The 27,733-nt window shown below is 55.1% G+C and overlaps 1 protein-coding gene across 24 annotated transcripts in view; it reads left to right on the top strand.

The window, feature by feature from the left end:
- EEFSEC (eukaryotic elongation factor, selenocysteine-tRNA specific) overlaps positions 1–27,733 on the top strand; it is a 207,980-nt gene that overhangs the window by 78,010 nt on the left and 102,237 nt on the right. For 23 of the 24 annotated variants that reach the window (XR_012323953.1, XR_004528677.2, XR_004528675.2 and 20 more), the window contains 2 exons: positions 1,157–1,253; positions 3,337–3,501. Coding sequence is in view for 5 of the 24 variants with exons in the window: in XM_033865540.2 (XP_033721431.1) it covers positions 1,157–1,253; positions 3,337–3,501 (262 nt within the window). In the remaining 19 variants the exon portion in view is untranslated. The remainder of the gene's footprint in view (positions 1–1,156; positions 1,254–3,336; positions 3,502–27,733) is intronic. The other variant, XM_033865538.2, reaches the window with a different exon arrangement.

The raw sequence follows: 27,733 nt of genomic DNA, 5'->3' as shown, positions 1-27,733 counted from the left end.
GCAGAGTTCTGAAAAGGTTGTTTCTGATCATTTTTCCCAGTGTTCTTATTGCCTTATGGAGAAGAGCCTTTTCGAATGTCCTCACTCCACATTTTGCTGATTTTTCAGTTTGTTGAGTCTTTGACCTGTACCTCATGAATTTATCCCAAATCAAGGCCAAGAAAAGAAAAAAAAGGAAAAGTCATATCCACCAACATATTTATCACAATGGTGAACAATTGGGATGTTCTAAATGAGTCACATGGGGGGAAAGCTTGTGAATTCTGAGTTGCACTGTTACGCAGCTGTTAAGAATGAAAGAGGAGGTGGCCGGGGGGCGGGGAGGCAGGAGTGTAACGTGGTGGTTGTGAGCCCTGGTTCTGGAGTCGGATGGGGTGGAGGTTGGCTCACCTCTCTAAGCCTCACTTTCTCATCTGTAAAACGGTGCCAGTTCCATGGTGGTTTTGTGGGGTTTCAATGGAAGCGTCCAGGTCGTGTTCTTGGCTTGGTCAAGTGAGTCTTCTTATTATCACCGCTGTTGTTATTTTTCAATGGAAAATTCTTTCCGATATAATGGTAAATAAACTAGAAGGATATGAAATTGTATGAATATTGTAACCAAAATATGAAAAAAATAACTCCTTGGCAGTGCACGGAGGAACCGAGGTTGGAAGAAAGCACACGACAGTGATGGGATCATGGGCTGTATATTTTCTCTTTTCTGTTTTTTGTTTTTTTGCTCTGCAGTGGAAGAGGTAAAGGTATACTCATAGTTAGAGGCTTTTCTTCAAGCGGCAGGCTCTCTAGGAGGCCGGGAGGCTGTGGAGGGGCCTCCGGGCAGGTCTGGCAGGGACTTCTCCGTACCTGTGCTTCCCGAGTCTCTGCAGGAGGCCGGGCTGTGCCCCATGGTCCTCCCCAAGGGCATCTTTATTCAGGGGCCTGGGGCCTGGGCTTCACCGCTTCTCCTCAGGGAGGGTTTGGAGTAGCGGCTACACCTAGGAGCCCCCTTCTAACTTCTTTCGTTCAACACGAGGTGTTCCCTTCGGGCCTCCACGCCCTGGTCTGCCAGGTGGGAGCACAGCTACGCCGCCCGCCTCGGCGCCTTCGACGGGGTGAGAGCAGAGACCTCCCATCGTGCTCGTCGGTGACCGTGGTGGGACTTGTCTTTCTGTTCCAGGTTCCGAGGTGCACCCATCATACCCGTGGCAGCCAGGCCTGGGGGACCGGACGCCCCTGAAACGGAAGCTCCACAGGGCATCCCAGAGCTCATTGAGGTACCGCCAGCTTGATCCGCATCGGGGCTCCGGCTCACTCCGGGGGGGCCCAGCGAGGGGACTCTCCACACTGACCCCTCGGCGCCACCTCCCTCGCCTTCCTCACGGAGTTCAATCAGAGCAGAGCTGCAGGCGTCCAGTGGGCAGCCCCGGCCCTGCAGAGCTGTCCACGTCCTCGTGAGCCTCCTCTTCCTTTCCCCGTCAAACTCGTCCACGAGGCAGCTCCCGCCAGACTGGGGCTCTGGGGCTGCGTCACCCATTCCAGCACCTAGGGCTGTGCCAGCCCCTCCAGTGGGCCCCTCCCAGGCGGGTCCAGCGTGGCTTCCATCCTCGTCCCTTCCGCCAGGCTTGGGGATCACGGACAGAGGCGGAGCCCAGCCATTGGGAGGGCCCGGGGCACCCAGCGGGCAGGGCGAGAGTGGAGTCCCTCTGTTGAGCCCCCGGGCAGCTCAGAGGCTGCGGGGGTGAGGTGTTTTGACCCTGGCCCTGGACGGCGCATTAGAGCACTGGCCTCACCACATCTCTGTGACCTTCCGCGCTAGACCTGCTCTCTCTGGCCTCGGTTCCGTCACTTATAAAGTCAGGGAGATGGTACCACCACTTGGCGTGTGGAGTTCGTGTTCACGCGTGTCACATGCTGGAATGGTGCCGTGTCAGAGCTTACTCTGACGGTGAGGTTGGTTATCACGTACCAGGCACCACCCTGAGTTCTTTTCGTATGTGATTATTAACGTCCATGATTACATGATTGTTAACAAGACTTGAGAGGTTTAAGGTATTTATCTGCATTTTGCTAAGAAAGAGCCTGAGACTCAGAGATGTTAAGTGACTTGCCCGGTGTCTCACAGTAAGCATGAGGTGGAGCTGGGATTCAGATCCAGGTTGATTGTGTTGGGGTCCACCTGCCCTGGGTCCGCAGAGCACGGCTGCTGTTTCTGTGATTACACGGTGCTGACCTTGCTAACTTAGCAAAACAAACATTTTCTGGGTGAAGCTTTTGTTACTTTTTCATCAGCTCCAGACAGCACTGGTCTAGGAGCCTGGGACAGTTGTTTCTGTTAAAGCAAAATCCACAGAAATGCCAGCTGTTGAAGTCGTTCGTATGTCCCTTTGAGCAGCCTCGGCGCACACCTCGGGCCAGGCCTGCCTTGCGACTCCAGCCTTTTCCCACAAGAGGAGTTATCATGAGACTAAGAGTGTGGGACATTCACTACCAAATACTTTTCTGACAGTCTCTTCCCTAACGCAATCAGAAAGAAGCAAGAGGACTGACGTGGTCTTGATTTCCATTTGTTTCTTGGTAATCAGCTCCGACAGCACTGCGGAGCACAAGGGCAGTGGGCTGGCTGAGGCGGAAGCACGCAGGAGAGCGTGCAGAACAGGAAAAGCAGACCCACCGCGGAGGGCCAGTCCCTCTGTCCCCGCCGGGGCTTGGGGAAGGGGCCTTCACCGCTGCCCTGCCAGACAGAGGCTGCCGCCCTGGGGATGTCCTTCAGGTTCCCTTCAGGCACCCCGATGCAGCTGCCGGGGCTGCTTGGGGTGCTCACGGCCTGGTGGGGGCGTGGACAGACAGACGATCCCAACTGCATGTTACCTGGCGACACAGCCAGCGCAAGAGCCTTTCTAGAGGCAGCGTCACCGGGGGGAGGGGGAGGCCGCACTGGCTGGCGAGCTGCCGGGGCTGGCCGGTGGCCGATGCCCAGTGTGAGCGGGCACGTGAGGCTGGGGAGCGATGTGCCCACGGGTGCCCTCGGTGGGCTGCCTCCGCGGCTGTGTGCGGGCCTGGAGCCCCGCCCGTGGGGACGCCGCTGTGGGCATCCCAGTGGGAGAGGGTAAAGGAGCGTCCTCCACGGGCCCTTCCCTCTGCGCTGAGAGCGGGAGTGGAGCGTCCTCCACGGGCCCTTCCCTCTGCGCTGAGAGCGGGAGTGGGGCCTTGGCGGAGGCTCGGGGTGCAGTCGGAGGCGGTCTGCTCGGAGCTCCGGGGCCAGCTTGCCCGAGCCCTGGTCACACCCCCTGCTCTTCTCTGCGCTGCCCCATCCAGCCCCTCTCCCGACAGGGTGTGGCACCAGCATCTCTTTTCTAGCTCCTGACGTCCCAGATTTCCATCCCAAGGAGAGACCCTTCGGGACCGTTCCTCATGTCTGTGGACCACTGCTTCTCCATCAAAGGCCAAGGCACTGTGATGACAGGGACCATCCTCTCAGGCTCCGTCAGCCTCGGGGACAGTGTGGAGATCCCCACCCTCAAGGTCAGTCCTGCCTTGCCCTTCCTCTGGGCCCCTCCCTCTAGCGGGAAGGCGGGGGGACAGTCCCTGTGCCTCTCCAGCTGCGGGGCCTGCTCCTCCTTCTCTCCTGCCCTGCCCCCGCGCTGGAACTCCTGCTCGCCCCGATTCCCGGAGCAGCAGCAGGTCGTTGGGAGACTCTCAAGCAGGCATTCTTTATGAAGAGATGGAGCCCCCAGAGGGTGTGTGGGCTCAGGCGCATGCGGCCCAGGAGTGAGGGCGCGGGGTGGAACCCCTCCCCCTTCCTACAAACCCCCCAGGTCAGGGTGGCAAGTACGTGTGGACTCATTTCTGGGTCCCTTTTGCTTAACCACAAGGATTTCAAATTAAACACAATTAGAACCTTGTGTTGCTCAGGGCCGTACAGTCTGGACACCACCCAGATGAGTGTCACATTCCTAGTGACACTGGCAGCTGCCACGTCATCTGTGGAAGACCTGTGAGAAGGGTGGCAGCTGGGGTCTCCCCGTCACCCCCGACTCCTGGTAACTTCTGGCCTGGCTCTGATGTAAAACGTGTCCAGTGGCCTTGATACTTCCCTTCAGTGGGCTTGGCTTACGGTTTTCCCTTCAGTGGGCTTGGCTTACTGGAAAAGAAAAACTTACAGCTCCCTAACCGCCCTTCTCCTTCAAGGGGAATCCAGGGTGGGGAACAAGGGCTGGCTAGAACTCGGAAAGCTCCCGGGAATTCTGGCGTCCAGGGAAGGTCCCTGGTCCTCAGAGGAGGCTACAGTGCAGGGGAGTGGAGGCTTGCTCTCGGCCTCTGTCCGAGGCCAGGGACGGTGCCGGCCACTGGAGGTGCTCACAGCCCAGGTGCGTGGAGTCCGGGCGCCTGTGAGGAGACGGGCTGTGTGGTTGTCTGGCTCACTGGGTGTATTAGTCACCGACCTCCAGAGAAACAGAACTGACAGGGTGTGTGTGTGTGTGCGTGTGTGTGTGTACAAAGAGAGCGATTTTAAGGAACTGGCTGGTATGATTGTGAGGCCAGCGGCCTGGAGACCCAGGGCAGAGTCGCAATTCAAATCTGAAGGCTGTTGGCTGCAGAATTTCCTCTTCTTCCTGGGAGGACAGTCTTTTCCTGTTCAGGCCTTGTCCACCGTCTTTATGGAGTGTCATCTGCTGTACTCCAGGTCTACTCATCTAAATGTTAGTCTCATCCAGAAAACACCTTCACAGAAATCAGAATAGTGCTTTCGGCAAATATCTGGGCCGCGTGGTCCAGCCAAGTGGGCACATGAAACTCACCGTCACCCTGGGGGGAGGTCCGTGCCTGCAGGGCCTGCCCTGAGCGAGGGGAAGGCCGGAGCACTGCTGACCCTGTGCCTGGCCCCGGCCGTTTCCGGGCAGGGCAGCCTGAGGCAGGAGAGGGGCATCTCAGGAGTGAGAGGAGTGACCAGTGCCTCCGCAGGTGACGGAAACGTCAGCTTGAGGTCTCTCCCCTCCACCCATTCCTCCTGCAGAGCCGGGGGTCGTAGGGAAGAGTCTCGTGACCAGGGTGGGCCAACCTGAGGGCTGCCTGGGGCGGCAGCAGGAGTTGGAGGGCGAGGGTCCCCTGACACTGTGAGGCGTGACCCCCTCCTCCCCTGGCTGTCGTGGGGCCTCGCGTGAAGACCGTCAGTCCTGGAGAGAAAGACTAGTCAGCTCAAATCCATGTTGCACCAAAAGCACTAAAAGTGCAAATCTTAAAAAACAAAGCACAGAATTAAGAAAACAAACTCGACTTACATTTAACACAACTAAGCTTACACTCGTGGCTGTGTTTTAATTCCCAGCTGGGGCAGACCCTCGGGGCCCCCTGGCCCCGGTCCCCCTCTGCCCTGGGCGAGCAGCTGGGAGGGGGCGAGGAGCAGAAGAGGGCAGACTCGGGTGCTGGAGGCTCTGGAGGGAGGGAGAGGCGTCTGATGACCGGGTCAGTCAGTGGCCGCGGCGCTGGGGCCCAGGGCCCGGAGGAGGCGGAGGCAGGGCCAGTGGCCACCTTAAGCTCTCGGGTGCGCGTGGGGGCTTCTGAGAGCTTTGGCTACTGTTTTCGTACTTATAAAGATGAACTTGTCTCTCGGAGTCCCAGGTGCTGACCTGTGGTGCTGGGGCACACGGAGGTCGCTCGGCAAATATAAAATTCATTGTCCTCTTGCTTTGGGGCGCCCGTTCTCCCCCAGCCTACTTTCCAACCCTCCTGGCATCTATTGCCGTGCAAGCCTCTAACTTAGGAGTCGGGAGAAGCAGAACTTGTAGCAATGAACTTGGATTTGGCCGAGGGGCTCTCTAGGCAAAGCGTGGAAGGTGCAGCCTGGTTTCTCCTTTGCCGCTTATGATACAATGTGAGAGGAGAGGAGTGAACTGAGGAAGGAGCTGTGATTCGCAAGGGAACCAGCTCCTGCTGGCGTGGGAAATTCTTAGCTCGTGCAGATCCCGAAGGACGCTGAAAGCAGGAGATTCACTTCTGAGAGTGCGTGCCCTGGAGCAAGGCCACGGGTGAGGCTGGACAGCCTTTGCCGAAGAGCTTGGGTGTGTGTCTCACGGCTGCCATCAATTATCTAGCAGAAGCCAGGAACGAGCTGGGCTTCTCCAGGAAGGATCTGTGGAGAACCCTCTGGCTGAATGGCATAGATCCCCTTCACATACATGAGAGACCCATAGGTTTTTGAGGCTGTTAATATCATCAGAAACACTGCCAACCAGGATGTAAAGGGACAGAGACCCGACAAAATTTAAAAAAAAAAAAGCAATTGGACTTCTGGGATTGTACATGCAGGAAGTAACAGGTAGAAGGACTCAGCCACAACGTGTGTTATCCTTCAAGGTAAAGGAGGCATGACTCCAAGGGCAGAGCTCTGGACACAAAGGCAGAGGCTAGAGAGGCAGGCCCGGAGGCCAGGGCCAGTGGAGCTTCCATGGGCCCAGAGGGCAAAGGCTCAAGCCACAGAGGGTCATTCGCAGGCCTGGACACCCAGTGGAATTTGTTTTGCTGGGTTTCAAACTTGCTTGGGACCAGTGACCTCTGAGTTCCTTCCATTTTCTCCCTATCCCTGTATTTTAAAGACAGATAACTTGTTTTCCAGTATTACAGGTCCACAGATAGAGAGGCATCTTGCCCCAGAATAGATCATTCCAGATCACTCATGCCTAGTTAGGTGACTTAGCTGATGATACTTTTGAGCTGATGATATTTAGATGAGATTTTGGACCTAATTAGAGTTAATGCTGTAATGGGGTGAGAATCTGGGATGTTGGGATGGGGTGAAAGTATTTTGCACGTGAGATGGATGTGACGTTTTGGGGACCAGAGGGTGGACTGTAGTGGGTTGAATTGTGCCCCACAGAAGATGTGTCCACCCAGAACCTCAGAATATGACCTTATTTGGAATGAGAGTCTTTGCAGATGTAATTAAGATAAGGATCTCTAGATGAGACCATCCCGAGCAGGGTGGGCTCTTTATCCAATGACAAGTCCTGTGACACAGAGGCTCTTGGGGAGGAGGGCATATGAAGCTAGAGGCTGGGACTGGGGTTCTGCAGCCTGGAGCTAAGCAATATCCGTGGTTGCCCGCATGGCCTGAAGCTAGGAGAGGGGGTGGAAGGGGTTCTTTTAGAGATTCTAGAGGGGGTCAACCCAGCCGACACGTCGGCTTTGGACTTGTGGCCTCCAGAACCGCTAGAGGTTACACTTCTGTTGTTTGAAGCTGTCAAGCTTGTGGTGACGTGTTGTGGTGGCCCCAGGAAGCGAATAGAGATTTTGGAAGAAAGGACTGAAGTCAGGAAGAGCTTCCAGTCCCCTGGAATCTTGGGCAGGTCCCTTAACGCCTCTGAGCTCTGACTTTCTTCTGAGGAATCGCAGCCCCGGCTCACCCTCTGGGGTTGTCGTACGGGTGACGTTGGCTTTCAGCACTTTGCGGGTGGGTCCGTCGCTTGCTGACGGCCAGCTCTGCTCTTCCTTTCTTCCCCGTGACCCCATCTGACCGGGGAGAAGACCTAGACAGCGGAGCCCGCATTTGAAGCCATTTGGCCGGCACCAGAGACCGGCTCTGGGCATCATGCCCACTGCCCCGGGAGCCCCCACGGAGTCCCCCCGGGCTCTCCACTCACCGTAACGTGCCCGGGGCCTGTCGGACACTGGGGCACCGCAGGGCAGCTCGCCCCCAAGGCCAGTGACACCCCAGGCAGGTTTCACTAGTCCACTTGGGCACATCTGACGGCTTGAACTCCCCCAGGGGCACAGTGCGGCCCCTCCAAATAAATAGTTGTGTCCCCTCCCGGCCAGGCTGCCCGACGGAGCCTGTCAGACCCTGGCCCTGTCTCTGCTGCCACGTCCGTCCAGCTGGGGCCCATTAGCTGAGGGGGGGAATGTTGGGGCCCAGGGAGTGAAGGAGAAAAACCAAAGCCCACTTAGACCCAGACTGCTTTAAACGCAGACATCCTGCGGCTCGCCAGCCTTCTCCTCAGGCTCTTTGGCTCCTTCCATCCTCAGCAGGGGGAACCCGTCGGTAAGATCTGATCTGGGGATTCTAGGCTAGTGATGTTTCCGGCAGTGATTGGCCATCAGGGTTGTAATGTCAGGAACTGTCGGAGACGCAGATGGTGCAGAAGGAGAGGCAGGGACCCAGGACCAGCCACAGGCAGGCTCCCCTCTCCTGCGCTTCACTGGCCATCACGGCTCAGACCCCGAGAGCCCCCTCTGTCCCCGCCTCTGGCAGAGGGCGGTGTGGGGCGCTGCCCACTAGGGGTGATGGCCGTAGAGTGCCCAGCACCTGGGAGGACACTTTCGTCGTTCAGTAATACTGTCACATGGAACTCCTGTTGTGGGTTCCACAAGTAGTAAATGGTGGGGTCCTTTCCCGGTTGTGAGGAAACAGGTCTTTGCAGGGCTACTAAATGGGTTTCTGAAGCGGAACCCACGTCGGTTCTTGATAGTAAGGGGGCATCCTCAGGGGTGTGTGGATACCTATTTAGTTGATAAAAGTTTTAGAGAAAGTTCAGAATTTGATAGCATATTCCTCCAAATCGAGTCCATATTCAGCTTTCCTTACCTCATTACTAAAAACCCCCAGAAAGGAGAAAGAAAATGCGAACCAGTATTTGGCGTTGTTCCTCTTCCCTTTGCCTCCCCTCTCGGAAGCTGTTGTACAGGGGTGAGGTGAGACTGGGACTCGGCAAGGAGGCTGCTTTCCTGCCCCAACAAGCCCGCGGCCCAGCCCCTCCTGCCCCACCTCCAGCGACCTCTGCCTCTTGCCCTGGTTCCTCACCTGCAGCCTTCGTGGGCCGGCTCCCCGCCCAGAGGGGGTCTCTCCTTGCAGCTCCCACGGCCCCGCCCTGGGTGGCTGGCCGCTCGCCCCCATGTGTGTCTCTGCCACGCGACCCACTGCAGAATCTCCTTGAGGACAGAGGCTGCACCCGTCCGGCTCCGTGCCCTCAGCACCTGACCCGGAGCTTGGCCCAGACGAGGCCCCAGAAATTATTTAGTGAACAAAACAGTAGGAAAAAGCCAATAAGCAAATAAGCATTTTGTTTCTGAGTAGGATTTTGATTCAGAGTGTGCGGTTGATGACCGTAGAGGGCTGTGTTTGTAGCAGCTGCTCCCCGTGGGCCCGGAAGCAGGAGTGGAGCGGGCAGCGGCCACTCCCCTTCAAGGCTTGTGTCTCGGTGCCTCACCAGCTGGAGGCCCAGCGCTGGCTTATTTTTCGGAGAATGACTGTAAGTCAGGCGCCCAGGGCCGCAGAGCTGGCTTCTCGAGCCACCTTTCTCTCAAGACTGAGCCCCTCTGCTTCAGTGCTTTGTGTCTAGAAGTGTAGCTCGCCCATCTTCATCCCTAGCCGTTTCCTGTTACAGAAGATTCATCAGGAAGGAAGCAGCGCCAGGCTGGCCAGGCCACCTGTCCCAGCCCCGCCAGCCCCTCTGACTGGCACCGCGGGGAGAGGAGGGCCACCTGCGGCCTGTGGTGAGCGGCTGTGGTCCCTACTGCCCTGCCGTCTTTGCGGGCGCTGCTGTGACCTTCTTGGTTTTATTTTTCTCGTTAAAGGAAAGTTTAGTGTTTCCTGAGTACACAGAGAGCAAGTGTACCACTTAAACTGAATATTTATCATTCTTTCTTTTAAGAATAAAACAGTAATAAAAATACCATAAACATTGCTTTAATTATTCACAGGCTTCAACTTGTAATAATCATGGGGAAAGGGCAGTGAGACGTCTTTTTAAAGTAAAGGCACTTGCCTGCTTTCGTTTGAAGTTTTGTTAAAATGCTTTATTATAACGTGTTCTTGTTTAAAAATAAATGCCGGCCACTAGAAGTTCTTTTTTTTTTTCGGTCTTTTCAAAAGTATTTAAATGAGATGATTCTGGGCAAGGGAAGTCCAGAGTCTGAGCCAGCCTTATGGGACTGAGCTGGCTTCCGTCCGACCGCCAGCCGCGTCCTTGGCTTGCTGTTGGTGACCAGTGTTTGTGAGGACACACACAGGGGTGTGTGGATTAGGACATGTCCCGCCGGATAATTGCATCTGCCTGCCCGCAGGCACCTTTCCTCGCCCTGCACGCGTGCTCGGGTGGAATTGCAGCCCGAGGCAGGGCCTCTCTGCGACAGGGCAGCGTCCTCTGAGAGCAGGTGGCAGGTCCCTGGTGTGAAGGAGAGGAGTGGGGCTGGGCGTGGAGGGGTGCTCTGGCAGCGGGCACCGTGCAGCGGCCTGGCGGGGAGGCAGCCTAGTGACCTGACGGCCTGAGAGAAGGTCGCTGGGGCTGGTGCTCAGAGAACAGGCACCGAGGAAGAGGGGCTGTGGGGCTAGAGGCGGGAGCGGAGCCCTAGGGTCCAGAGGTCTCCGTCCAGCAGCCACTGAGACACGCAGGTGGTTTCGAAGGGTGGAGAAGGGAGTGTGGCTGTGTGTGTGCATATGCGCTTCCTGGTGTGCTAGAGAGGCCGACCGTGTGGAGAATGGGTGCAAGGGGGCCAGAGTGCCTTTCTGGGGACCATTAGGAGGCCGTTGTGTAGTCCAGGCAGATGGAGGGGACGTGGATCAAGCTGGCGGCAGTGCAGAAGGGCTTACGGCTGTTTAGGAGGTGGCCTGAGCAAGGCTGGTGAGGCAGTGGGTTTGGGCCAGGTGCGGGGGGGAGCCACGTCCGAGACAGCCCCCAGGTCTCTGGCTTGAGTAGCAGGTGGGGTGGCGGAGCCGCTGCTGCGGGGGAGCCGGGAGAGGTCTGGGGCTGAGGGCGGAGGCAGAGGGGAGTGTGGGTTGGGTTTTAGCAAGATGGAGGTATTTGGGGCATCCAGTTGCAGGGGAGGTGTATGGGGCTGAAGCTCAGACGCCAGGGAAGACGTGAATTTGTGAGCTGTTGGCGAATCCAGCCGCTGCCTCGGGGCCTCTGGCAGGGAAAGATGAGAAAAGTTAAAAAGCGCGCTTCAGCTGTTTCTCCTAAGGCTTTATTTCTGGTGCTTACAGGCTGCCAACCCTCCTCCTGTTGGCTTGGGAGCCTTCCCAGTTGTGCACGGTGAGGGTCTGAGTGGCCCTGGTGTTGGCATCTCAGGATACAGGGGGAGGGTCTTTCTGGGGGTGTTGGCGCTCTTTCGGATGACAGACGCCCCGGGCCAGCCTCGGGAGGAGCTGCCCCGGCCTGCCGGAGCCCGTGCCCGACTGCGCAGCGTGCGTCCGCGGGGAGGGCAGCCGTGCCCCGGGCTCCACGACGCTGCCGCGCCAGAAACGAACGGGGTGACTGGGCGGAAGGTCAGGAGTTTAAGAGCTTGTTTCATTCAAGACGGGGGTAAGAGACAGGAGGGGAGTGCGCGGGGTTATGTGTGGATCCTGGTATTTTCTTTGAGCTGTGGGGAGAGTGGTCGGGGCAGGAGGGGAGGCAGCCCGCCAGAGGGAACGCTGCCAACAGAGCTCCTAATGCGATCCAGACGCAGCCCATCTCCCGCCCCTAATGCAGTCCTGGCGGCAGGAAGGCCCGGCAGCAGGCCGTTAACCCTTTGGGTGCTGGCCGCCCGCAGGCCTCAGCCCTCAGCACGCTGATGTCGGCCCCTGACTCGGTCCCAGGCGCGTCCTGAGATGGTCAGCAGCTGCAGGTGACAGGAGCTCGCCCTCCGCAGCCGTGGAGACCAGGGTCTCCGGTCACTCGGCTGCCGACCCACACCCTTCAGGGGGCCTTCCCCGGACACTGACTGGGGCCGAGTGCGTGGGCGACATTTTCTCAGGAAGGAGGTGGCAGCAGGGTCCAAGGGGAGGGGTGGCTTGCCCGGGGTTACGTGGCTGCTGGGAGGTGAGCTGGGGTGGGACCCCGGGACCCTCGGCCTGATCAGTGTCTCTGGTTGCCTTGGGGGCTGTGGAGCCTGCGCCTTCCTAGCTTCCTGGGGGGACCGGCCCCGTGTCTGTTTTCCTTGCCCTCTCCGAGCCCAGCAGCCAAGCAGTGCGCGGGTTTTCCGTGCTGTGAGTGGACTGACAGGCTCATCGCGGCCCCGACAGGGTGACGTAAATGTGGGTGGAGAGAGCACGCTGGAACCGCCAGGCCCACGAGCCTGCTCTGGGCCCTCAGTGAGTGTCTGTGGATAAAGGGGACGCACAAGCCCGTCTCCGCACGCGTACAGCTTGGTCCCACCCGTTCAGGAAAGCCGTGCATATGTGCGTATGTTTGTGTATAAATGCGTCAAAAGAGATCTGAAAGGAGACACAGCAAACTGTGAATAGCGTTTCCATCTTGGGGGAGGGAGGGAAGGCGGAATTCAGGGCTGAGGGAGAGCTTTCATGTTTTAGTCCATGTAATTGGTGTTCAGATCTTTTACAACGAGCTTGGATTCATCTGTTTCTTGTGTGGCTTTTAGGGAAGAAAACACAGAAAGGATTAGAGAAAGAGCAGCTTCTGTTCTGCCCTTCCCTCTCCTCTCTCACCTCCCTGTGGCCTCACCTGCCTCGCCCTGGACAGCCACTCTCCGCTGGGGAGGCCCCCGGGGGCCCGGCATGCTGTGTTGGGGGCCACCTCCTCTCAGGAAGCCCGAGGGGCCTCCGTTCCCGGCCCTGCAGTGTGGCCTGCAGTCACTTGGCCCCCTGCGTGGATTCCCGGCCTGCCCTCTGGCTGCGGTGTCCGGGCCACTGCCCGCTCGCCCTCCCAAGCTGTTCTCCCTCACCCCTCCCAGGCTCCCAGCCTTTCCTCTCCTGTCTCCCTCGTGTCTCTCCCCCCCGAGCTTCACAAAAGCCCTTGTTTGCTGGCCATTGCCTCCTGCCCTGTGGGGTGGCCCGGTGATACTCTTGTCCCTTTAGCAGTAGCAGCCGTCTTTCCCGTTTTATGCCCGGGAAGGCCGGGCGCCGCTCTCCTTGCCCTCGCCCTCGTGCCGTGCTGAGCGCGTGCCTCTGCTTATCGAGAGCCTGCCCCCACCTCAGAGCCACCGTGGTTCTCGCCCCCCCTTCTCCACGACCCCCCAGGGACACGAGGAGAAGCCAGGGCCCAGAGGAGCTGAGTCGTCCTCCAGGCTCCCGTGTTTCGGGTGTAGACCTGCGTGCCTCTCCCGTGGCCTGTCCCGGGTCCACCGTCCCTGATTTGAGCCTCCCGTTATGTGCCCACTTTTCTAGGCTGCTGTGGGGTGCTCGGGAGTGACCCTGCCTCTGCCAGTGTGCTGGCCTCAGGCTCTGCAGACCTCCGGTGTCCTCCTCAGTTTTAGCTTAACCTGGGCCTTGAGAGAGGAGGGTTTTGGGTGATGCGGCCTGGGCCCCGGGGCGACTGCAGCCCGGCTCTGGTAAGAGCCATGTCCCCAGAAAGGCACCTGGCAGACAGACGTGAGCTGTGATGCAGGGGAGACCATGCCATCCTGGCCCCTTTGGAGGTTTAGAACCTTGTGAACTTGACCACCTCCCTGAGGGGGGACCCTGAGGCTGCCCGCTGCCCCTCGCTGTCCCCTGCCCGGCAGGGCCCCCTGGAAGGGACTGTGCGGAGGCGAGCAAGGGGCTCTGCCCTCTCCTGCTGGCCTCCCGCTCCCCACCCGGGCTCTGCTCCTGTGACCTGGATGCGCTGTAGCGACCAGCGGCCTGTCCGCTTCGGGCCAGGGGAGCCTCAGCCCCAGCCCCCTTCCTGGCTGCGGCCTGGGGTCACGGGGAGCCTGCGAGGGGCTTTTTGATGTGCACCGTGGACGCTTGGCTCGGCCAAGTTTGCTTGCTTCAGCATCGCTCTTGCCAGATCCTTCGGACCTTCTCTTTCTTTTAAAAACATGCTGCTTGCCAAAGGTTATTTTGGATCTGTTTTTGTTTATCAGGTAGAATTGTTCCAGCGCGATTGAAAGCAGACCCACATGCTGACACGCGCCTGAGCTGCTCTCGGCCCGCGCACATGCACACACTCGCACATGCGCGCGCACAGGCTCTGCGCACGGCCGTCCAGGGCCCTAGAACATACACGGCTTACGAGTGGGGTCTGGGGCGGCAGCTTGCAGGTTTTCATCGTCCAGGGGACAGCAGAGGCAGGATTTCAGGTGGGGAGCAGCTGGGGGCTGTGGCCTCTCGGGAGTCTCAGCCAGGTGGGTGTGGTGGAGCTTTGGGGTCAGCGGGCCTGAGTGACCTGCCTGCTCCGGTCCAAGGCTTGCCCCACCCAAAGGCCCGCGGGGAGCATCGCGCGGGCTGTGGCTGTATCCTTGGGGAGCATCGCGCGGGCTGTGGCTGTATCCTTGGGGAGCACACAGGGCAGCCTGCAGTCAACAGGGGCGAGGGAACGAGTGTGGGGCTCCAGTTTAGGGGACTGGCGTTCTCCTGCGGGCACCTTTGGGTGCTCCCTGCCAGAGGGCCCGTAGTGAATTTCTTCTGAAGATGCGCCTCACTCTCGTCGGGACCTGTGTGTGTACGCGGGGCTGCTCAGAAACGCCTTTCTGGAGCTCCCTCTCAATCCTTGCCGCCCGGTCCCATCGTACGCAGAGGGACACGGTTAGGGTTACCGTCTTTCCTGCTCCAGGCCGGCAGCTGGACCAGTACTGAGAGGGTGCACTGTGCCCAGAGCGGGTGGGTGTGTTAGCTCGCGGGTGTTTGATGACCTGTGACAGGGACCCACACGGGTGAGCACACCTGACAAGGGACTGCGTCTCCTTCATGACAGTCAGCCCGCTTCTGCTCTGAGCACGGCTGAGTCAGGACCTGCAGGCTGTCAGGACCAGGTCACTCGACTTCACTCTGCTCCGTGTGGCTTGGCCTCAGGTAGACTCTGTCCTCCTGGGAGCCTCCTTCCCGGCCGCGCTGCACAAGGTCCCCAGACCCAGGGGCTGCCGTCAGTGGCTGGGCCAGCGGGGCAGGCCGGGCCCGGGGCACACGTGCGGTCTCCCTTTAGCTGAGCTGGGGATCCCAGGCGCGACATCTGTGTGACGCTGCCACCACCCCTGGCCTGCAGGGACCCCGCTTCCATTTCCAGCCTTAAACCAACGAAGGTCCACGTTGAGGGTTTGGAGAAAGCTTCGTTCCTCCCCAAATGGGAGCGGGGAGACTCATTTTATTATAATAACATTTTCTTCAGATTAAAAAAATAGTAAGTGCTTGTCACTAAAAATGTGACACTACTGAAAAGGATGCAAAAATGACTTCCAGTCGCACCCATTGGAGAGAAGCCCTGTGACCCTTTGTCAGCCCCCCAGAGAGCTTGAGTGAGCACAGACACTCGGGGGCAGCACAACGCGGTGAGGCTGTGTGTCACGTGCAGCCGGGTGCCCTCCATCCCCACCACCCCCCGAGCTGGACGTCGTTCCTTTTCAGTAAAGGGAGATCGTATAGTCACGAAGCTGACTGCCAAGCTCAAAAGTAATCACGCCTGAGCTTGGGAATCTCTCTAACATGTATTTTTACACTCCCCTCTTTCGTCAAACTGCACAGTTCTTCCTAGAATACTGCTTAGAATTTCACCTTTTCGTGATGACTCAACTCATTTTGATGAACCAGTGGACGTTATAGGGTTGGCTCTGTTGAAGTGTGTGGTCTTTTTGCTCCTCTGAAAGGCTCCCTGCACACAGCCCTGTGGGCGCTGGTTGGGGAGCAGGGGGAACTGTGCGATGTGCAGGCCACGGGCTCCTTCCCTAGTTATGGGGCCTTGCAGAGGCCAGGTGTGAGCGGAGGGTCCAAGTGGGCTTCTGGGCACTCCTAGGGTTGCCTGATGAGGGCAGAACCCTCCTACCATTTGCCTTTACCCCGAGAGCAAGGGGAGCGCTGAGGGGTGTAAACAGGGGAGGAAGGAGGGGGAGGGCGGGAGTAGGCACCCCGGCTGGGTAGACGGGTAGACGTCTGACCGAGGGGTCCAGAGTGGGTATGGGGAGCTGGCTGGGTCTCGGCGAGGGATGGCGATGGTTCGGTCCAGGGTGGCGCTGGCAGAGAGGACAGGCCGTGCCCAGCAAGTGATTCAGTGGGTGCAGGGCTGGGGGGGCAGGGGCTCTGGGATTTCCGGCCTGTGTGACAAGATGGGTGGTCGTGCTGAGGGTGCAGGGAGACCGGGTGTGGCGCACGCGGTGCGGGGGCCATTGGAAGTGACACAGGGCTCCAGCGTCCAGGGCAGGACTCGCGAGGCATCCTGTCCTCGATGCCTGGTCCCCGGAGTTGTGGGTGGTGCGACACCAGCTGGGGAGCTTAAAGACGACGCTTCGCTTTTTGAAGACCTGGGGCCTGTGGGGAGGGTGCCTCCTCGCTGTGGACACCACCCGGCTCCTCTGGCCCTGCCCATTCTCCTGCCCCTTTCACGGCTGTCCCCAAGTCTCCGTCCTGCTTCAGTGCATTACCTGTGCGTCCAAGTACTTCCTGGTAGCTTAACCAGCACACCTTTAAAACAGGAACTCGATAATACCTGTGAACTCATGAGTTTGCTCTGCCAGTTACCTTTTTTTCTATCTGGAATGTGGTACAGATGCCTCTCCCACATAGGTTTGTATTCACTCATAATATGTAACATTGTTTTATTTAAAGCTACGTGTAAACGATAACACCCTGTGTATTCCTACTCCAGGCTTGCTCTTTTCATGTTCATTCAGCATTTTGTGTTGAAGTTTATCTTCGCTGGTAGGTATGGTTTTAGCTGCAGGTTTTAGCTGCCGTGTGCCGTTCTGCTGGGACTCGGCACAGTTCATTCATCCGTGCTTTTCTTCTTGGAATTCCCGTAGCATGTTTGCACCCTTCCCTGCAGCTCTTGCACACACAGTGGTGTCTGTCTGGGGTCTGCTCCCGCCTCCACCTCCCCACTGGAAGCCGCTCGGTCAAGGTGGGGGTGGGAGAGGGAGTGAGGCTGCACCTCCTGGGGGAGGAGTGCCTGTGTAAATTACTGGAATTCTTATTTATGGGAGCGTTGTCTCTCCTTGCTGTTTATTTAATCAGGGTACGTTTTACATGCTGGGTTATAACCTGCCACCTCGTCATCCTGCTTCTCCGCTCGTCCCTGCCCTGGCCCTGGGAGCCCTTTCAGGCTCTCCTGTGTCCCCTGGACGTGCCCCCCTCCTTTCGTCTTCTGAGCACTTGCTTCACTTCTGGGGCCCCATGCTGCTCCAGGCCCATCTGGTGTCATCCCTGCCCCAGCCCCGGAATCAGCCATTTCTCCAGGGAGCCCTGTCCCTTCCTTGGAGAGTGAGTGGTGCCGAAGCCAGGGTCTGGAGCTGGGGTGTCCCTGCTTCTGGGCCTCTCAGCAGACAGAGCTGGGAGGTACGAGTGAGCGCACCTATCTGTGATCACAGACACACACGTATCCATCCGTCTGTGTCTCCGCGGGGCCTCGCGTGCAGCCAGACTGATGTGTGAGTTCAGTGGAGCCTCCCGCCGGGCTTGTCTGCAGCTCCACTCCCACAGTGACCAGCCCGGCCCCTGCCATCCACCGTCCTCCCTCCGTCCACCTCCTTATTTGTTCAGCTACTTGTACTGGATTGTGAACTCATTCCCCGGGAGCTGTTTTTGACTGTGGGCGCCCACGGTTCCTGAGCCCTGATCTGTGGCAGCAGGAAGGTTGCTGTCCATGCAGACATTTGGCGTGAACTCTGAGAGCTAACTGGGCAGGTAAGATGGTGACGTGCCCGCTCCAGCCTGTAGTTAACTTTATTTTTTAATAGTTAAAAAAATAGGTGATAACATTTTCATGATGGGGAAAATCCAAACTACACAACGATGTAGTGTTTCCCACCCTTGTACCTTTTCAGTTTCTTTCCAGGAGTCTGTGTGCTTTCAGGCGTATCCATGTACACGCCCTCCGCCTGATTTTTTCTTTATATTAATACCTTAGTATACACATTGTTTTGTACCTTGTTTTTTTTCCCGCACAAAAAGTCTGTCTTGGAAGACAGACAGTGAGAACAGACAGCTCTGCCTTTTCTTCTCTGACTGCCTGGTAGTGCTGGCATGGAGCCGCCTGGACCCTGCCTTTGGGCCTGTGCTCGCCCTCCCCCTGGGCTTCCTGCCACGTGGCTCTGGGGCCGTGCGATGGAGTAACGGGACGCTCCCTTCTTCATGCGCTTGTTGGCCAATCAGTAGTCATCTTCCGAAATGACTGCTCAGTCCTTGGACACATTTCCACGTCCGGTTGTTTATCTCATTGTGGATTTGTAGTTCTTATATATTTGGTCACACGTCCTTTGTCAGATAGCATGTGTTGAGTTGATTTCTCCCAGGCTGTAGTTCGCCTTTTCATCTTCTTGATCTTTTGAAGGTTTTTAATTTTGAGAACTTCAGTTCATCAATTATTAAGTATATGGCTTGTCCTTCCTTTGTCTCTGAGAAGTCTCTGCCTATGCCCACCCCATGGTTAGGAAGATAGTCTATGTTTTTCTTCTGGAAGCTTTATACTCTTAGCTTTATGTTTAGGTCTGTGTTCCATCCCAGATTAATTTCTTTGTATGGTGTGAAGAAGGGATTGAAATTTATTATCTTTTTCATACGTGTCTTTCAGTACTATTTATTGAAAAGATTTGCCTTTCCCATTGAATTGCCTTGGCATCTTTGTAGGAAAACAAAATCAAGTGATGAATATGTGTGGGTCTGTGCCTGGACTCTGTTCTGTACTATTGGTTGGTCTACTTTTATTCCAATCTTATTCTGTCATGGTTACTGTAGCTTTACAGGGAATTTGGAAATCAGGTAGTGAGTCTTTCTTTTTGTTCTTTTTAGATACTGTTTTGACCTTTCTAGGTTCTTTGCATCCGTGTAAATTTTCAAATCAACTTAATTTCTTTTTTAAAAAATGTGCATTGGAATTTTGATTGTCATTTGTATGGAATCTATAGAACACTTTGGGGACAATTGACATTTTATAAATATTGAATATTCCAGTCCATGAACATGGTATATCTTTCCATTGATTTAGGTGCCTATTTTCTCTCAGCAGTGTTTTGTAATGTTAAGGGAAAAGTTATGCATGTATTTTATTAAATCTTTCACCAAGTATTTTATTTGATGTTATTAAAATGATGTTTTTAAATTTCCTAATTGTTTGCTGCTAATATATAGAAACAAAATTGGTTTATGTATGTTAATAATGTATCCTGCAACCTTGCTAAAGTCAGTCACTAGATCTAGTACTTGTTTTGTGGAATCCTTAGGACTTTCTTTGTAAACAGTCATGACATCTGGGAATGCAGATGACCCTTTTCTACCCTTTCTGCCTTATTTTTTTCTTGCCTTAATTCCCTCACTTGGAACTCCAGTGCAGGGTTCGCCAGAGGGGAGGAGAGTGGATGGCTTTGTCTTGTCCCTGCCGTCAGGACAAAGTGTGTGCTGCTCTCCCAGTAAATACTGTGTTAGCCATGGGCTTTTCCCTGTGAATTGAGTGAGGAGGTGCCTTTCTATTCCTAGTTTTGCTGAAAGGTTTTTTTTTTTATCATAAATGAGTGTTGAATTTTGTAAAATGCTTTTTCTGCTTCTGTTGAAATGATCATATGCTTTTCCTCCTTTATGCTGTTAATGTGATGAGTTATATTTACTGATTTTTGAATGTTAGGCCCACCTTCCTTGCTAGATTTAATCCTGTTCGGTCCCGAATATTATGTTTATATATTGCTGGATTTGATTTGCTAACATTTTGTTTAACATTTTTATGTCTGTGTTCATGAGATACTGCTCCACAATTGTCCTTTCTTATAATGTCTGTATCGTACTTTAGTCTCAGCATTATTCTGGCCTCATAAAGAGAGGTGAGAAGTTCCTACTCATTTTATCCTCTGGAAGATCTTGTGTAAAGTTGCCATTATTTCCTCCTTTAAAAGTTTGGACTAATTCACCAGTGAAGCTATGAGGGCTTATAGTTTTCTTTCTGAGAAGGCTTCTAGTTATGAATTTAACTACCTCAATATATATATGACTATTTAGAGTTTTATTTCTTCCTACATCAATTTTGTTATGTTTCTATAAGGAATTAGCCTATTTTTGTCTGTTGACATAAAATTAATCATAATTAGCTTTTTTTTTTTGGAATCTGTAGCGATGTCTCTGTTTTATATCTGATATTGGTAATTTGTGGGGTTTTTTTCTTTCTCTTGATCAGTTTTGCTAGGTGTTTATCATTTGTATTATAAAATAACTAACTTTTGGCTTTGTTGATTTTCCCTCTTGTTCATTTGCTTCTATTGCGTTGGTTTCTCCTCTTAATTATTTCCTTTTTTCTACTTTCTTTGGGTTTACTATGCTGTTCTCCATCTGGCTTCTTGAGATGAAGGCTTAGACCCTTAATTATCAATTTATTTCTTTTTCTAATATATAATTTAGAACTATAAATTTTCCTATAAGTACTGTTTTAGTTTCATCCCAATGATATGTCATTTTGTTTTATCATTTGGCTAAAATTATTTAAAACTTCTCATGGTGGTTCCTTAGTTGGTCCACAAGTTATTTATAAATGCATTGCTTAATTTCCAAACATTCGGGGATTTTCTAGTTAAATTTTCGTTGTTGATTTATACTTTCATCCCACTGTGGTCAGAGAGCAGAATTTTTATGGTTTCAGTCCTCTGAAGTTTGTTGATAATTCCTTTATGGCCTATCCGAGGACTCTGGGAATGTGGCCAGGCAGGTGCCGGCAGTTCTGGTGGCCTCGGAGAGGGTCGCTGTCGGTGCACGGGGCCCAGCTCACAGTGGAGGGGGTTCCTGGGAGGCATCCCCTCCTTCTTTCCCTGGCTCAGTGTCTGTGTGCTCCTAGCAGACGTCCACGTTCGCTGCTTCCTTTTTCATTTCCCTTCCAGGATCACGGGGCCTCAGTCAGGAAGTGCTGCCTTAGGATGCCACCCCTGTCGCCTCTGGCTTGCTGACCCTGGGCAAGCGGCTTTACCTTTCTGAGCCTCAGTTAACTTTTCTAAAACGGTGATGGGAATGCCCTGTGGGGCTGTCGGGAGGATCAGATGACAAACGTATCTGATGCCCTTCATAGTCCTAGGCTGTGTAAATGGCAGTAGCGACTGTCAGAGAATTTAGGAAGGCTTCCGTACACAGGTAGGCGCTTCGCCCATTGGGTCTGTTGTCAGAAGCACTTGTTCTAATGCTGGTGAGAAGGCTGCTCCGTGCCCATGGCTGTGCCCTCGGCCCAGGGATCCAGAGGACATGGCCGAGCAGAACCAGGCCCCTCTGGGCGGGCCGTGCCAGTGCTCGTGGGGGTGCATGGGCGGAGGGCCTTCCGCAGCCGGGCTGGGGGCCTCGGCCAGCTGCCCGCTGAGCAGTCCTCCTTGCCGTGGAGCCCCTGCTCTCCTGCCGCCCCCGCAGCTTTCCCAGGAGAGAGGTTGCTGACCCACCAGGACCTGGCATTTGAAGGGCAGGCAGGAAGACCCGTGTCTTCCTGAAAGTTTGTTCTCAGCAGGGGAGCTTAGAGGGGAAAAGTGAATCAGCTCAGTCGCGTCTGAGCATTCAAAACAAGTCCAGTGTCGGCCCTCGAAATGGCAGGTCCGTCCTCTTCTACGCACAGAGGGTGAGTGAGGCGTTAGCGGCTGCAGTGAGTGGCAGAACCCGGACCTGAGTCTGATGCCAGCTCTGCTGCGGAGCTCACGTCTGTCGGGGGGAGCGTGCTCGGGTGGAGAGGGACCCCGAGGACAGACTGGGTGGCCCCCTGGAAGGTATGGTGGGCTCTGCGAGGAGGGGGACGTGATGACTGTTCCTAAGACACAAGCAGACAAGCAGGCGTTACTAAGTGGAGAGGTGAGGGAAGGGCGTTCCCATCAGAGGGAACAGCATCTGCGAAGACCGTGAAGAATGGAAAAGCAATTTCTGTTCTCGGACGCTTGACCTTTCTGTTTGCATCATAATTGTTACGGAACAAAAACAGAAACAGCCAGTCCCTCCGTTGCATGTTGCTGCCGTTTTGACCGAGAATCAGCCTCCTGCGTGTACCTCCAGGCCTGTGCCGTGCTAGCAGGAGGGCTGTACCCGTGCACCTGGGAGGACAGCTGTGACCGCCTCAGCCACGGGCCAGCCCGGGGCATTTTGCAGCTACAGTGTGTGTACTGTCGGCCCAGCGCTGGAACATGCCCGGTCATGGGGCGTTTCATCTGGGCATCCAGATGGGAGTGAAGCAAAAGGGGGCCGATTCAAAGAGCTGCAGCTGGTCCAGGCGCCCCAGGATGCCTTCTGCCCAGCACTAGCCGCAGTGGGGCAGCCCCTTGGTGCGGCCTGACATAGGGCGCTGTCCACTCTGGGAGCCGCGCTGGCAGCAGAGGAAGCAAGTTCAAGTCTGTCACCTGTTTGTAGTTTTCATAATTTTTGATTTGGCATTTTGATCAGTCTGGTTTTGGTCAAGGAAATGCATCCGTATCTCATAACAGGAAACCCCTTTTGTGATCTTTACTTCAAGGCATTTTTCTCTCTCTCTACTTCCCCCATCTTTTTTTTCCTTTTTGGCAAAAATACAGACCTAATATGATGTGCATCTTATTAAAAGTTCAGCATAATTTATTGCCATTGGTTTGTTTACAAAGTAAACAATTCCAAACTGCATAACGTGGCCTTCCTACAGTCACTGCTCTTTTGTAATTTTTTTGACTCTTCCTCGGGGCTGGGGTTGGGATGGGAGATGGAGAAGGACCCACACTTGGGGGAAGTCACGTGGCTCCAGGCTGCTTCCCATCTGGGTCACAGCGTTAACTAGCGGGGTCCCGGCCAGCCGCACGATGTGGCAGAGCCACCTGGGGTGCACCCTGCCCTCCGCATCGATGCAGGGGTCTGGGGGGGGAGGGTGGGGTGGACCCCCAGGAAGTTCCACCTTCCTCAGCCCAGCTGTCTTCCTGCCCACAGAGCCCCGTGGGAAGTGTGGGAACGGGGAGTGGCGGTAAGCAAGCCCAAAGGAACGTGTCCGGCGCAGCCGCAGTGCGTGTCTCTCAGGAGGAAGGACAGGCGGCAGGAGGAGGGGTTGGCCCTGGTCCCTAGGACTGGCCTAGCCTGGCTGCCTCTGGGGGGCAGGGTCCTGGCAGAGCGTGAGCGGCTGATTCTCCTCTCAGGGCCAGCTCACACCTCGTCCCTCTTTGCTGAGGCTGCGGTGGGCACCCTGGGATGTGCTGAGTCTGGAGACCCAGTGGAAAGTGTAGGCCACGCAGGATCTTGGAACATGACCAGCAGGAGGAGGCCTCCTGGCCCTCGGTAGGGAGCAGGTGCGGTAGAGGCGAGGAGGAGGACCGCCCTGCGCAGCCGGCACGCCACGCGCCCCCGTGACCTCGACCTCGTCTCCTGTCCCCAGCCCCAGAGTCCAGCGTGCAGGCCTGTGCTCCGCGACTCCCTCAGCCTCGTTCGCCTCCACGTGTGCACGGGACCCGTGGGCCGGGAGCAGCTCGAGGGGCTGCCTTCTCCTTTCCCCACTTCTCCTGTGCTCCCCGGCCTCTGACCTGCTGCAGCCTTGTGCAGTGACCCTGAGCGGCCCGAGCGACTCTGCAGGTGTGCGTTGCCTGAAGGGCCCCTGGTGGGGGGAACTTGCAGCCTCTCCAGCATCCCCGCCACCGAGCTGCACCTCGTGCTGTGCGCCCCCAGGTGAGGGCGTCTCCCAGAGCCCCCGAGGTTCGGCAGAGCGCCTGCAGTCTCTGTGATGCCTGCGGTGATGGTGACCCCCTGGTGACCCCTGGGAGACCAGAGTGCACGGCAGGGCCGAGCAGCCACCGCGGGCCTGACGCGGGCAGCGGGGTGTGGGCGCTGGCTGGGGAGACGTGGGGGACAGCTCGTGAGGCTCGCTGAGCTTGAGGTCGGGAGTCTCCGTACAGGAGTCGACGCTTCGCCGTCCCTTGGTTACTGTCGGTTTGGTGATAACTTCCTGGAGGCTTGGCGTCGGCAGTGCCTCTGCCTCTGATTTTGGGTTGAGCTCCTTGCTCAGGTTTCCTTCGTGAGAGGAGAGGGCGGAGAGCCTTCCGAAGTCGGGTGAAGAGGGGCTGCCTCGGGCAGCAGAGAGTCACGCTGGCGAGCTTGCAGAGCAGCTGTGGCCCAGGGGATCTGGAGTTTGTGCTGCCCCGTCAGGGGGCTTCATGGGCCGCTTTCCCTGTCAGGGGGCTTCACGGGCCGCCCTGGATTCTGGCGCAGCCTGTGAGCCTTGGGCCCTGGGCCTCCCCCGTGCCGCTGAAAGACTTGAAAACACCCACATACCGACATACAGCATGTGCAGTTATGAACTAGGTCCTTCCGGCCTGCTCTCTCGAGCTGGTCCCACCACTCTCCCACGTGCTGGGTTCAAGGCAGTGCTTGTCTCATTTCGCTGGAAACCCTGGTCCGTGAGCTCCCGGCCGCCCTGCTGATTTCTCTGAGAGCTCGCTGGACGCGGGTGGGAGGCCCTGCCGCAGGAGAGGGAGCGCAGCGTGCAGGGCGTGGGAAAATCCTCCCCTCTGGAGCGGTGTTTAGGGGGCCTCCTGGGGGTCACCCGTCACCCCAGGACAGAGGGTGTGTGCTCCCTGTGTGTCACCACTGCTGTCCGGCACGTTACAGGCGCTCGGGCTGTGTTTGTTGCATGCTCTGAGAAGACGTGGACACTGGGCACAGGCCTGGGGTCAAGGCCAGGTCCCGCCGGTGGCTCCCCGTGTGGCCAGGGTTGGTCCCTCTGCTGTACTTTCCTCCTCTCTGAGGGGGGCTCGTGCGGCTGCGTCACAGATGGCTGTCCTCCCGTCCTCCCAGTAGAGTCCTGTGAGGCTTCAGTCAGAAAAGACAGGGGCCTTGGGGCCCCTTGTGCACCCCGTGTTCCGCGAGTCCGTGGCCTGGACCCCGGCTCCCCGCGGCTGGGCCGTCCTCCCCAAGCAGTGCTGCCCGGCAGAGCAGACCCCGGCTTGTCATTGTCCCCGAGTCTGGGGGTCCTGGAGCTGGTCGAGAGACCCTGGGCGGGACAGTGGCCACTGCGCAGCCGCCTTCCTCCCTGTCCAGGCATTTCCCCACCTCAACTTTGTCTTCTTTTCATTTCCTGTTCTTGACCCAACACTGTATGCAGGGATATGGCGTTTTCTCTCATTCCTGGATCTTGAAAGGCTGGAATAATGATAAAAAGCTACTGCAATGAATTATATTATTATGTTATTAATGACAAGTATACTAGTTTCCTCTTGCTGGGTTGCTGCAGGGGTTCCGAGGAGGCTAGACCACGCCGGGCGTGTGTCCCATCCCGGGGCCGCGCTGTGAACAGGACTGTGCCCACTCGGAGCCGCCGAGGAAGCCTGGGAGGTTGTGTGCCCGGGAGCCGTGCCCTGGCAGGTCCTCGGGCCTCCCCTCTGCCCGGGGGCGAGGGCTCAGCGTTGGCTGGACTCGGGCGTCTGCAGGAGGGGAAGGAGTGCTGGGACCTGACGGTTGAAGTTACAGGGAGCCCCCCGACCCAGAGGTCGTCCGAACGTGCAGGGAGTGGGATTGGATTCCAGACCCCGAGCTCCTCTGCCCCCTCCTCCCATCACCCACGGGTCCAGGGTCCTCTTCGGGCCCCCGCCTCTCCCTCCCCAACCTCGTTTTTCTCCTTCAGGCTGAGGGGACAGGAACTGGGTGGGTTGGGAGTGGGGTGGTGAGGGACCGGTGCCCGGAGTGACGTACGGACACGTGGTCGTTTCACGGGTGGAAGGGCCGAGGTTCGGCCAGGCCCCGCGGGCAGGTGGGCCTGTGCAGAGCGGCCACTGACCCCCGGACCTGGGTGGCTGCTGCTAAGTCCTACGTGAAGAAGATGAATTTTCACATCGAAGTGGAAAAACTGCCCGATTTTTATCAGGGCAGGTTGGCTAGAGTGTTAGTTAAGCTCATTTTGTGTCAGAATTAAATCGTGTCCCTCCATCTCCTGCAGGGTTGGTTATAATGATCACTGTCTCGGAGCAGCGTTTATCACCTGGTCCAGGTCGGGGGGTGCAGTGGGGGCAGCGGGAGGGTACCCAGAGCCGTCTGACCCCCGGCCCTTCTACGGCAGGAGCGTGCTCTTTTAATAACATCGGGCTTTTGTTATCACTTACAACATTAGTGTTCGTTTAGCTGTAACCGTGGGCCTGGCTTTAAAGCAGAACAAAACCAGTGGTCGTATTCACGAGGCAGGGAAAGGAACGTGGTGGGTAGTTAACCCCCCTCTGTTGACGCTGATAACAGGAGAGGATGACCACACAATGCAGTGTTCTCATTTCCAGCCATGAAATTTAAAAAAATTAAAATCCTAAAATAATTATTTGAAAAAAAGCCTTGGCTTATAGAAAAAAAAAGGGTTTTGCACATAAAAAAAGAGAAAATGGTCCAATGTCTCATTTCTGAGATAATCCTCGACTTTTCTAGGTAAACAACATACCTGGTTAAAAACCTCAAACGGCATGAAAATTACAAGTGAAGAGTGACGGGTCTGTCCATCCCACCCCACCCTAGACCCACCCCAGCCAGTGTTAATGATTTTTCTAAATTTTTCTCAGAAAAAATTTTAGGCAATGCCAGCATATACACAGCTCTGTATATGTACATAAAATTCTTTTAATAATTATACTCAGAAGAGTACTTGCTTTTTTTATTATTACTATAATCTCTGGGATGTCTGTCAGCATGTGTGTTCACATCTGTCTCACTTTTAACTGTTTGCTATGTGTGAGTCTGCCCAAATCAAGTATTATCCGTCATTTTAATCCTTACCTGACCTGGCAAGGTAGTATTTCCTTAATTTATGAATGAGGTTATCTTTACATATGTTTATTGGCCATTTGTGTTTCATTGTCAATAAATTACCTGTTAATAGCCTTTGCCCATTTTTGTACTGGGCTGTCTTTCTCACATTAATTAGTGTAAACTCTGTAAAATGAGGAAATCAGCTGTGTCAGTTGTGTTGTAAATAACTGATCCCTCCTCCCTTTTGTGCGTCTTTGACTTTTTCTACACGTTTCCGTGGTCTAAGGTATCAGTCTTTCAGGACTCCTGTGCGTTCTGTCCTTTAGAATGGCCTCCAAGATGGTAAGTTCCCTCCCACTTTCTTCTGAAGTTTTTTATATTCTTTCATTCGTTTGCGTTTAATCTTTGACTTTGTTTTGATACAGGAGAAAGGTGGTACCAGCACCATTTGCAGTGCCACCTTGGTAATCAGTTGTTTAAATCCATCTCTGAGCTCTGTTATATTGTTGTGGTGGTGGTTTCATTGATTTGTCCACTTTTTCCTCCTGTCAAAACTGTTTCTCTTCTCTCTTTCTGGTTAGTCCAGCTTCATAATAATGGACTTCATCTGGTGAGGCTGGTTCCTGCCTCTCCCCACTCCCATGTCTCCTTTTGTTTTTTCTCAGTATCTTTGTAGCTATTATTGTGTGTTTATTTTTCAGATGAACTTTAATATCATTTTTTCAATTGCCAAAAAGTAATTTTGATATTGTAATTGGAATTGAGTTGAATATAGATTAATTCAAAGAGAGTTTGCATCTTCATAATCTCTAGTCTTCCTATCTGAGAGCACTCTATGTCTTTCCATTTACTTAGAGTTTTTGAGTTTTCTTCAAATAGATCCTGCACATTTCTTCAGTTTTTACCTAGGCATTTCATCTTTTTGGTTGCTCTTATCAATGGGATCTTTTCGTTCATTGTAATTTTTAATTTGTCTTTGTATAGAGAAGCTGTTGATTCTTTTTAATATTAATGCATAACGTACCACTTTGCTGAAACAGACTTCAGTATTGTTTCTCTTATTTTTTCCCATGGATTCTCTTGAGTCTGCTAGGTGTATAGTTACATCCTTTGCAAGTAGGGACAATTCCATTCTTCCTTTTCAACATTTAGACCTCACTTTCCTCCTCTTGTCTTATTACATTGCCCAGTGGTTCCAGAGAAGTGCTAAATGGCAGGCGTCCTTTCGTTTGTAATTCTGATGAGAATGTG

The sequence above is a fragment of the Tursiops truncatus genome, chromosome 10, assembly GCF_011762595.2.
Source record: "Tursiops truncatus isolate mTurTru1 chromosome 10, mTurTru1.mat.Y, whole genome shotgun sequence".
In the NCBI taxonomy this organism is placed as follows: Eukaryota; Metazoa; Chordata; class Mammalia; order Artiodactyla; family Delphinidae; genus Tursiops; species Tursiops truncatus.
The sequence above is the reverse complement of the archived record's forward strand: the minus strand, read 5'-3'. Positions and strand labels throughout refer to the sequence as shown.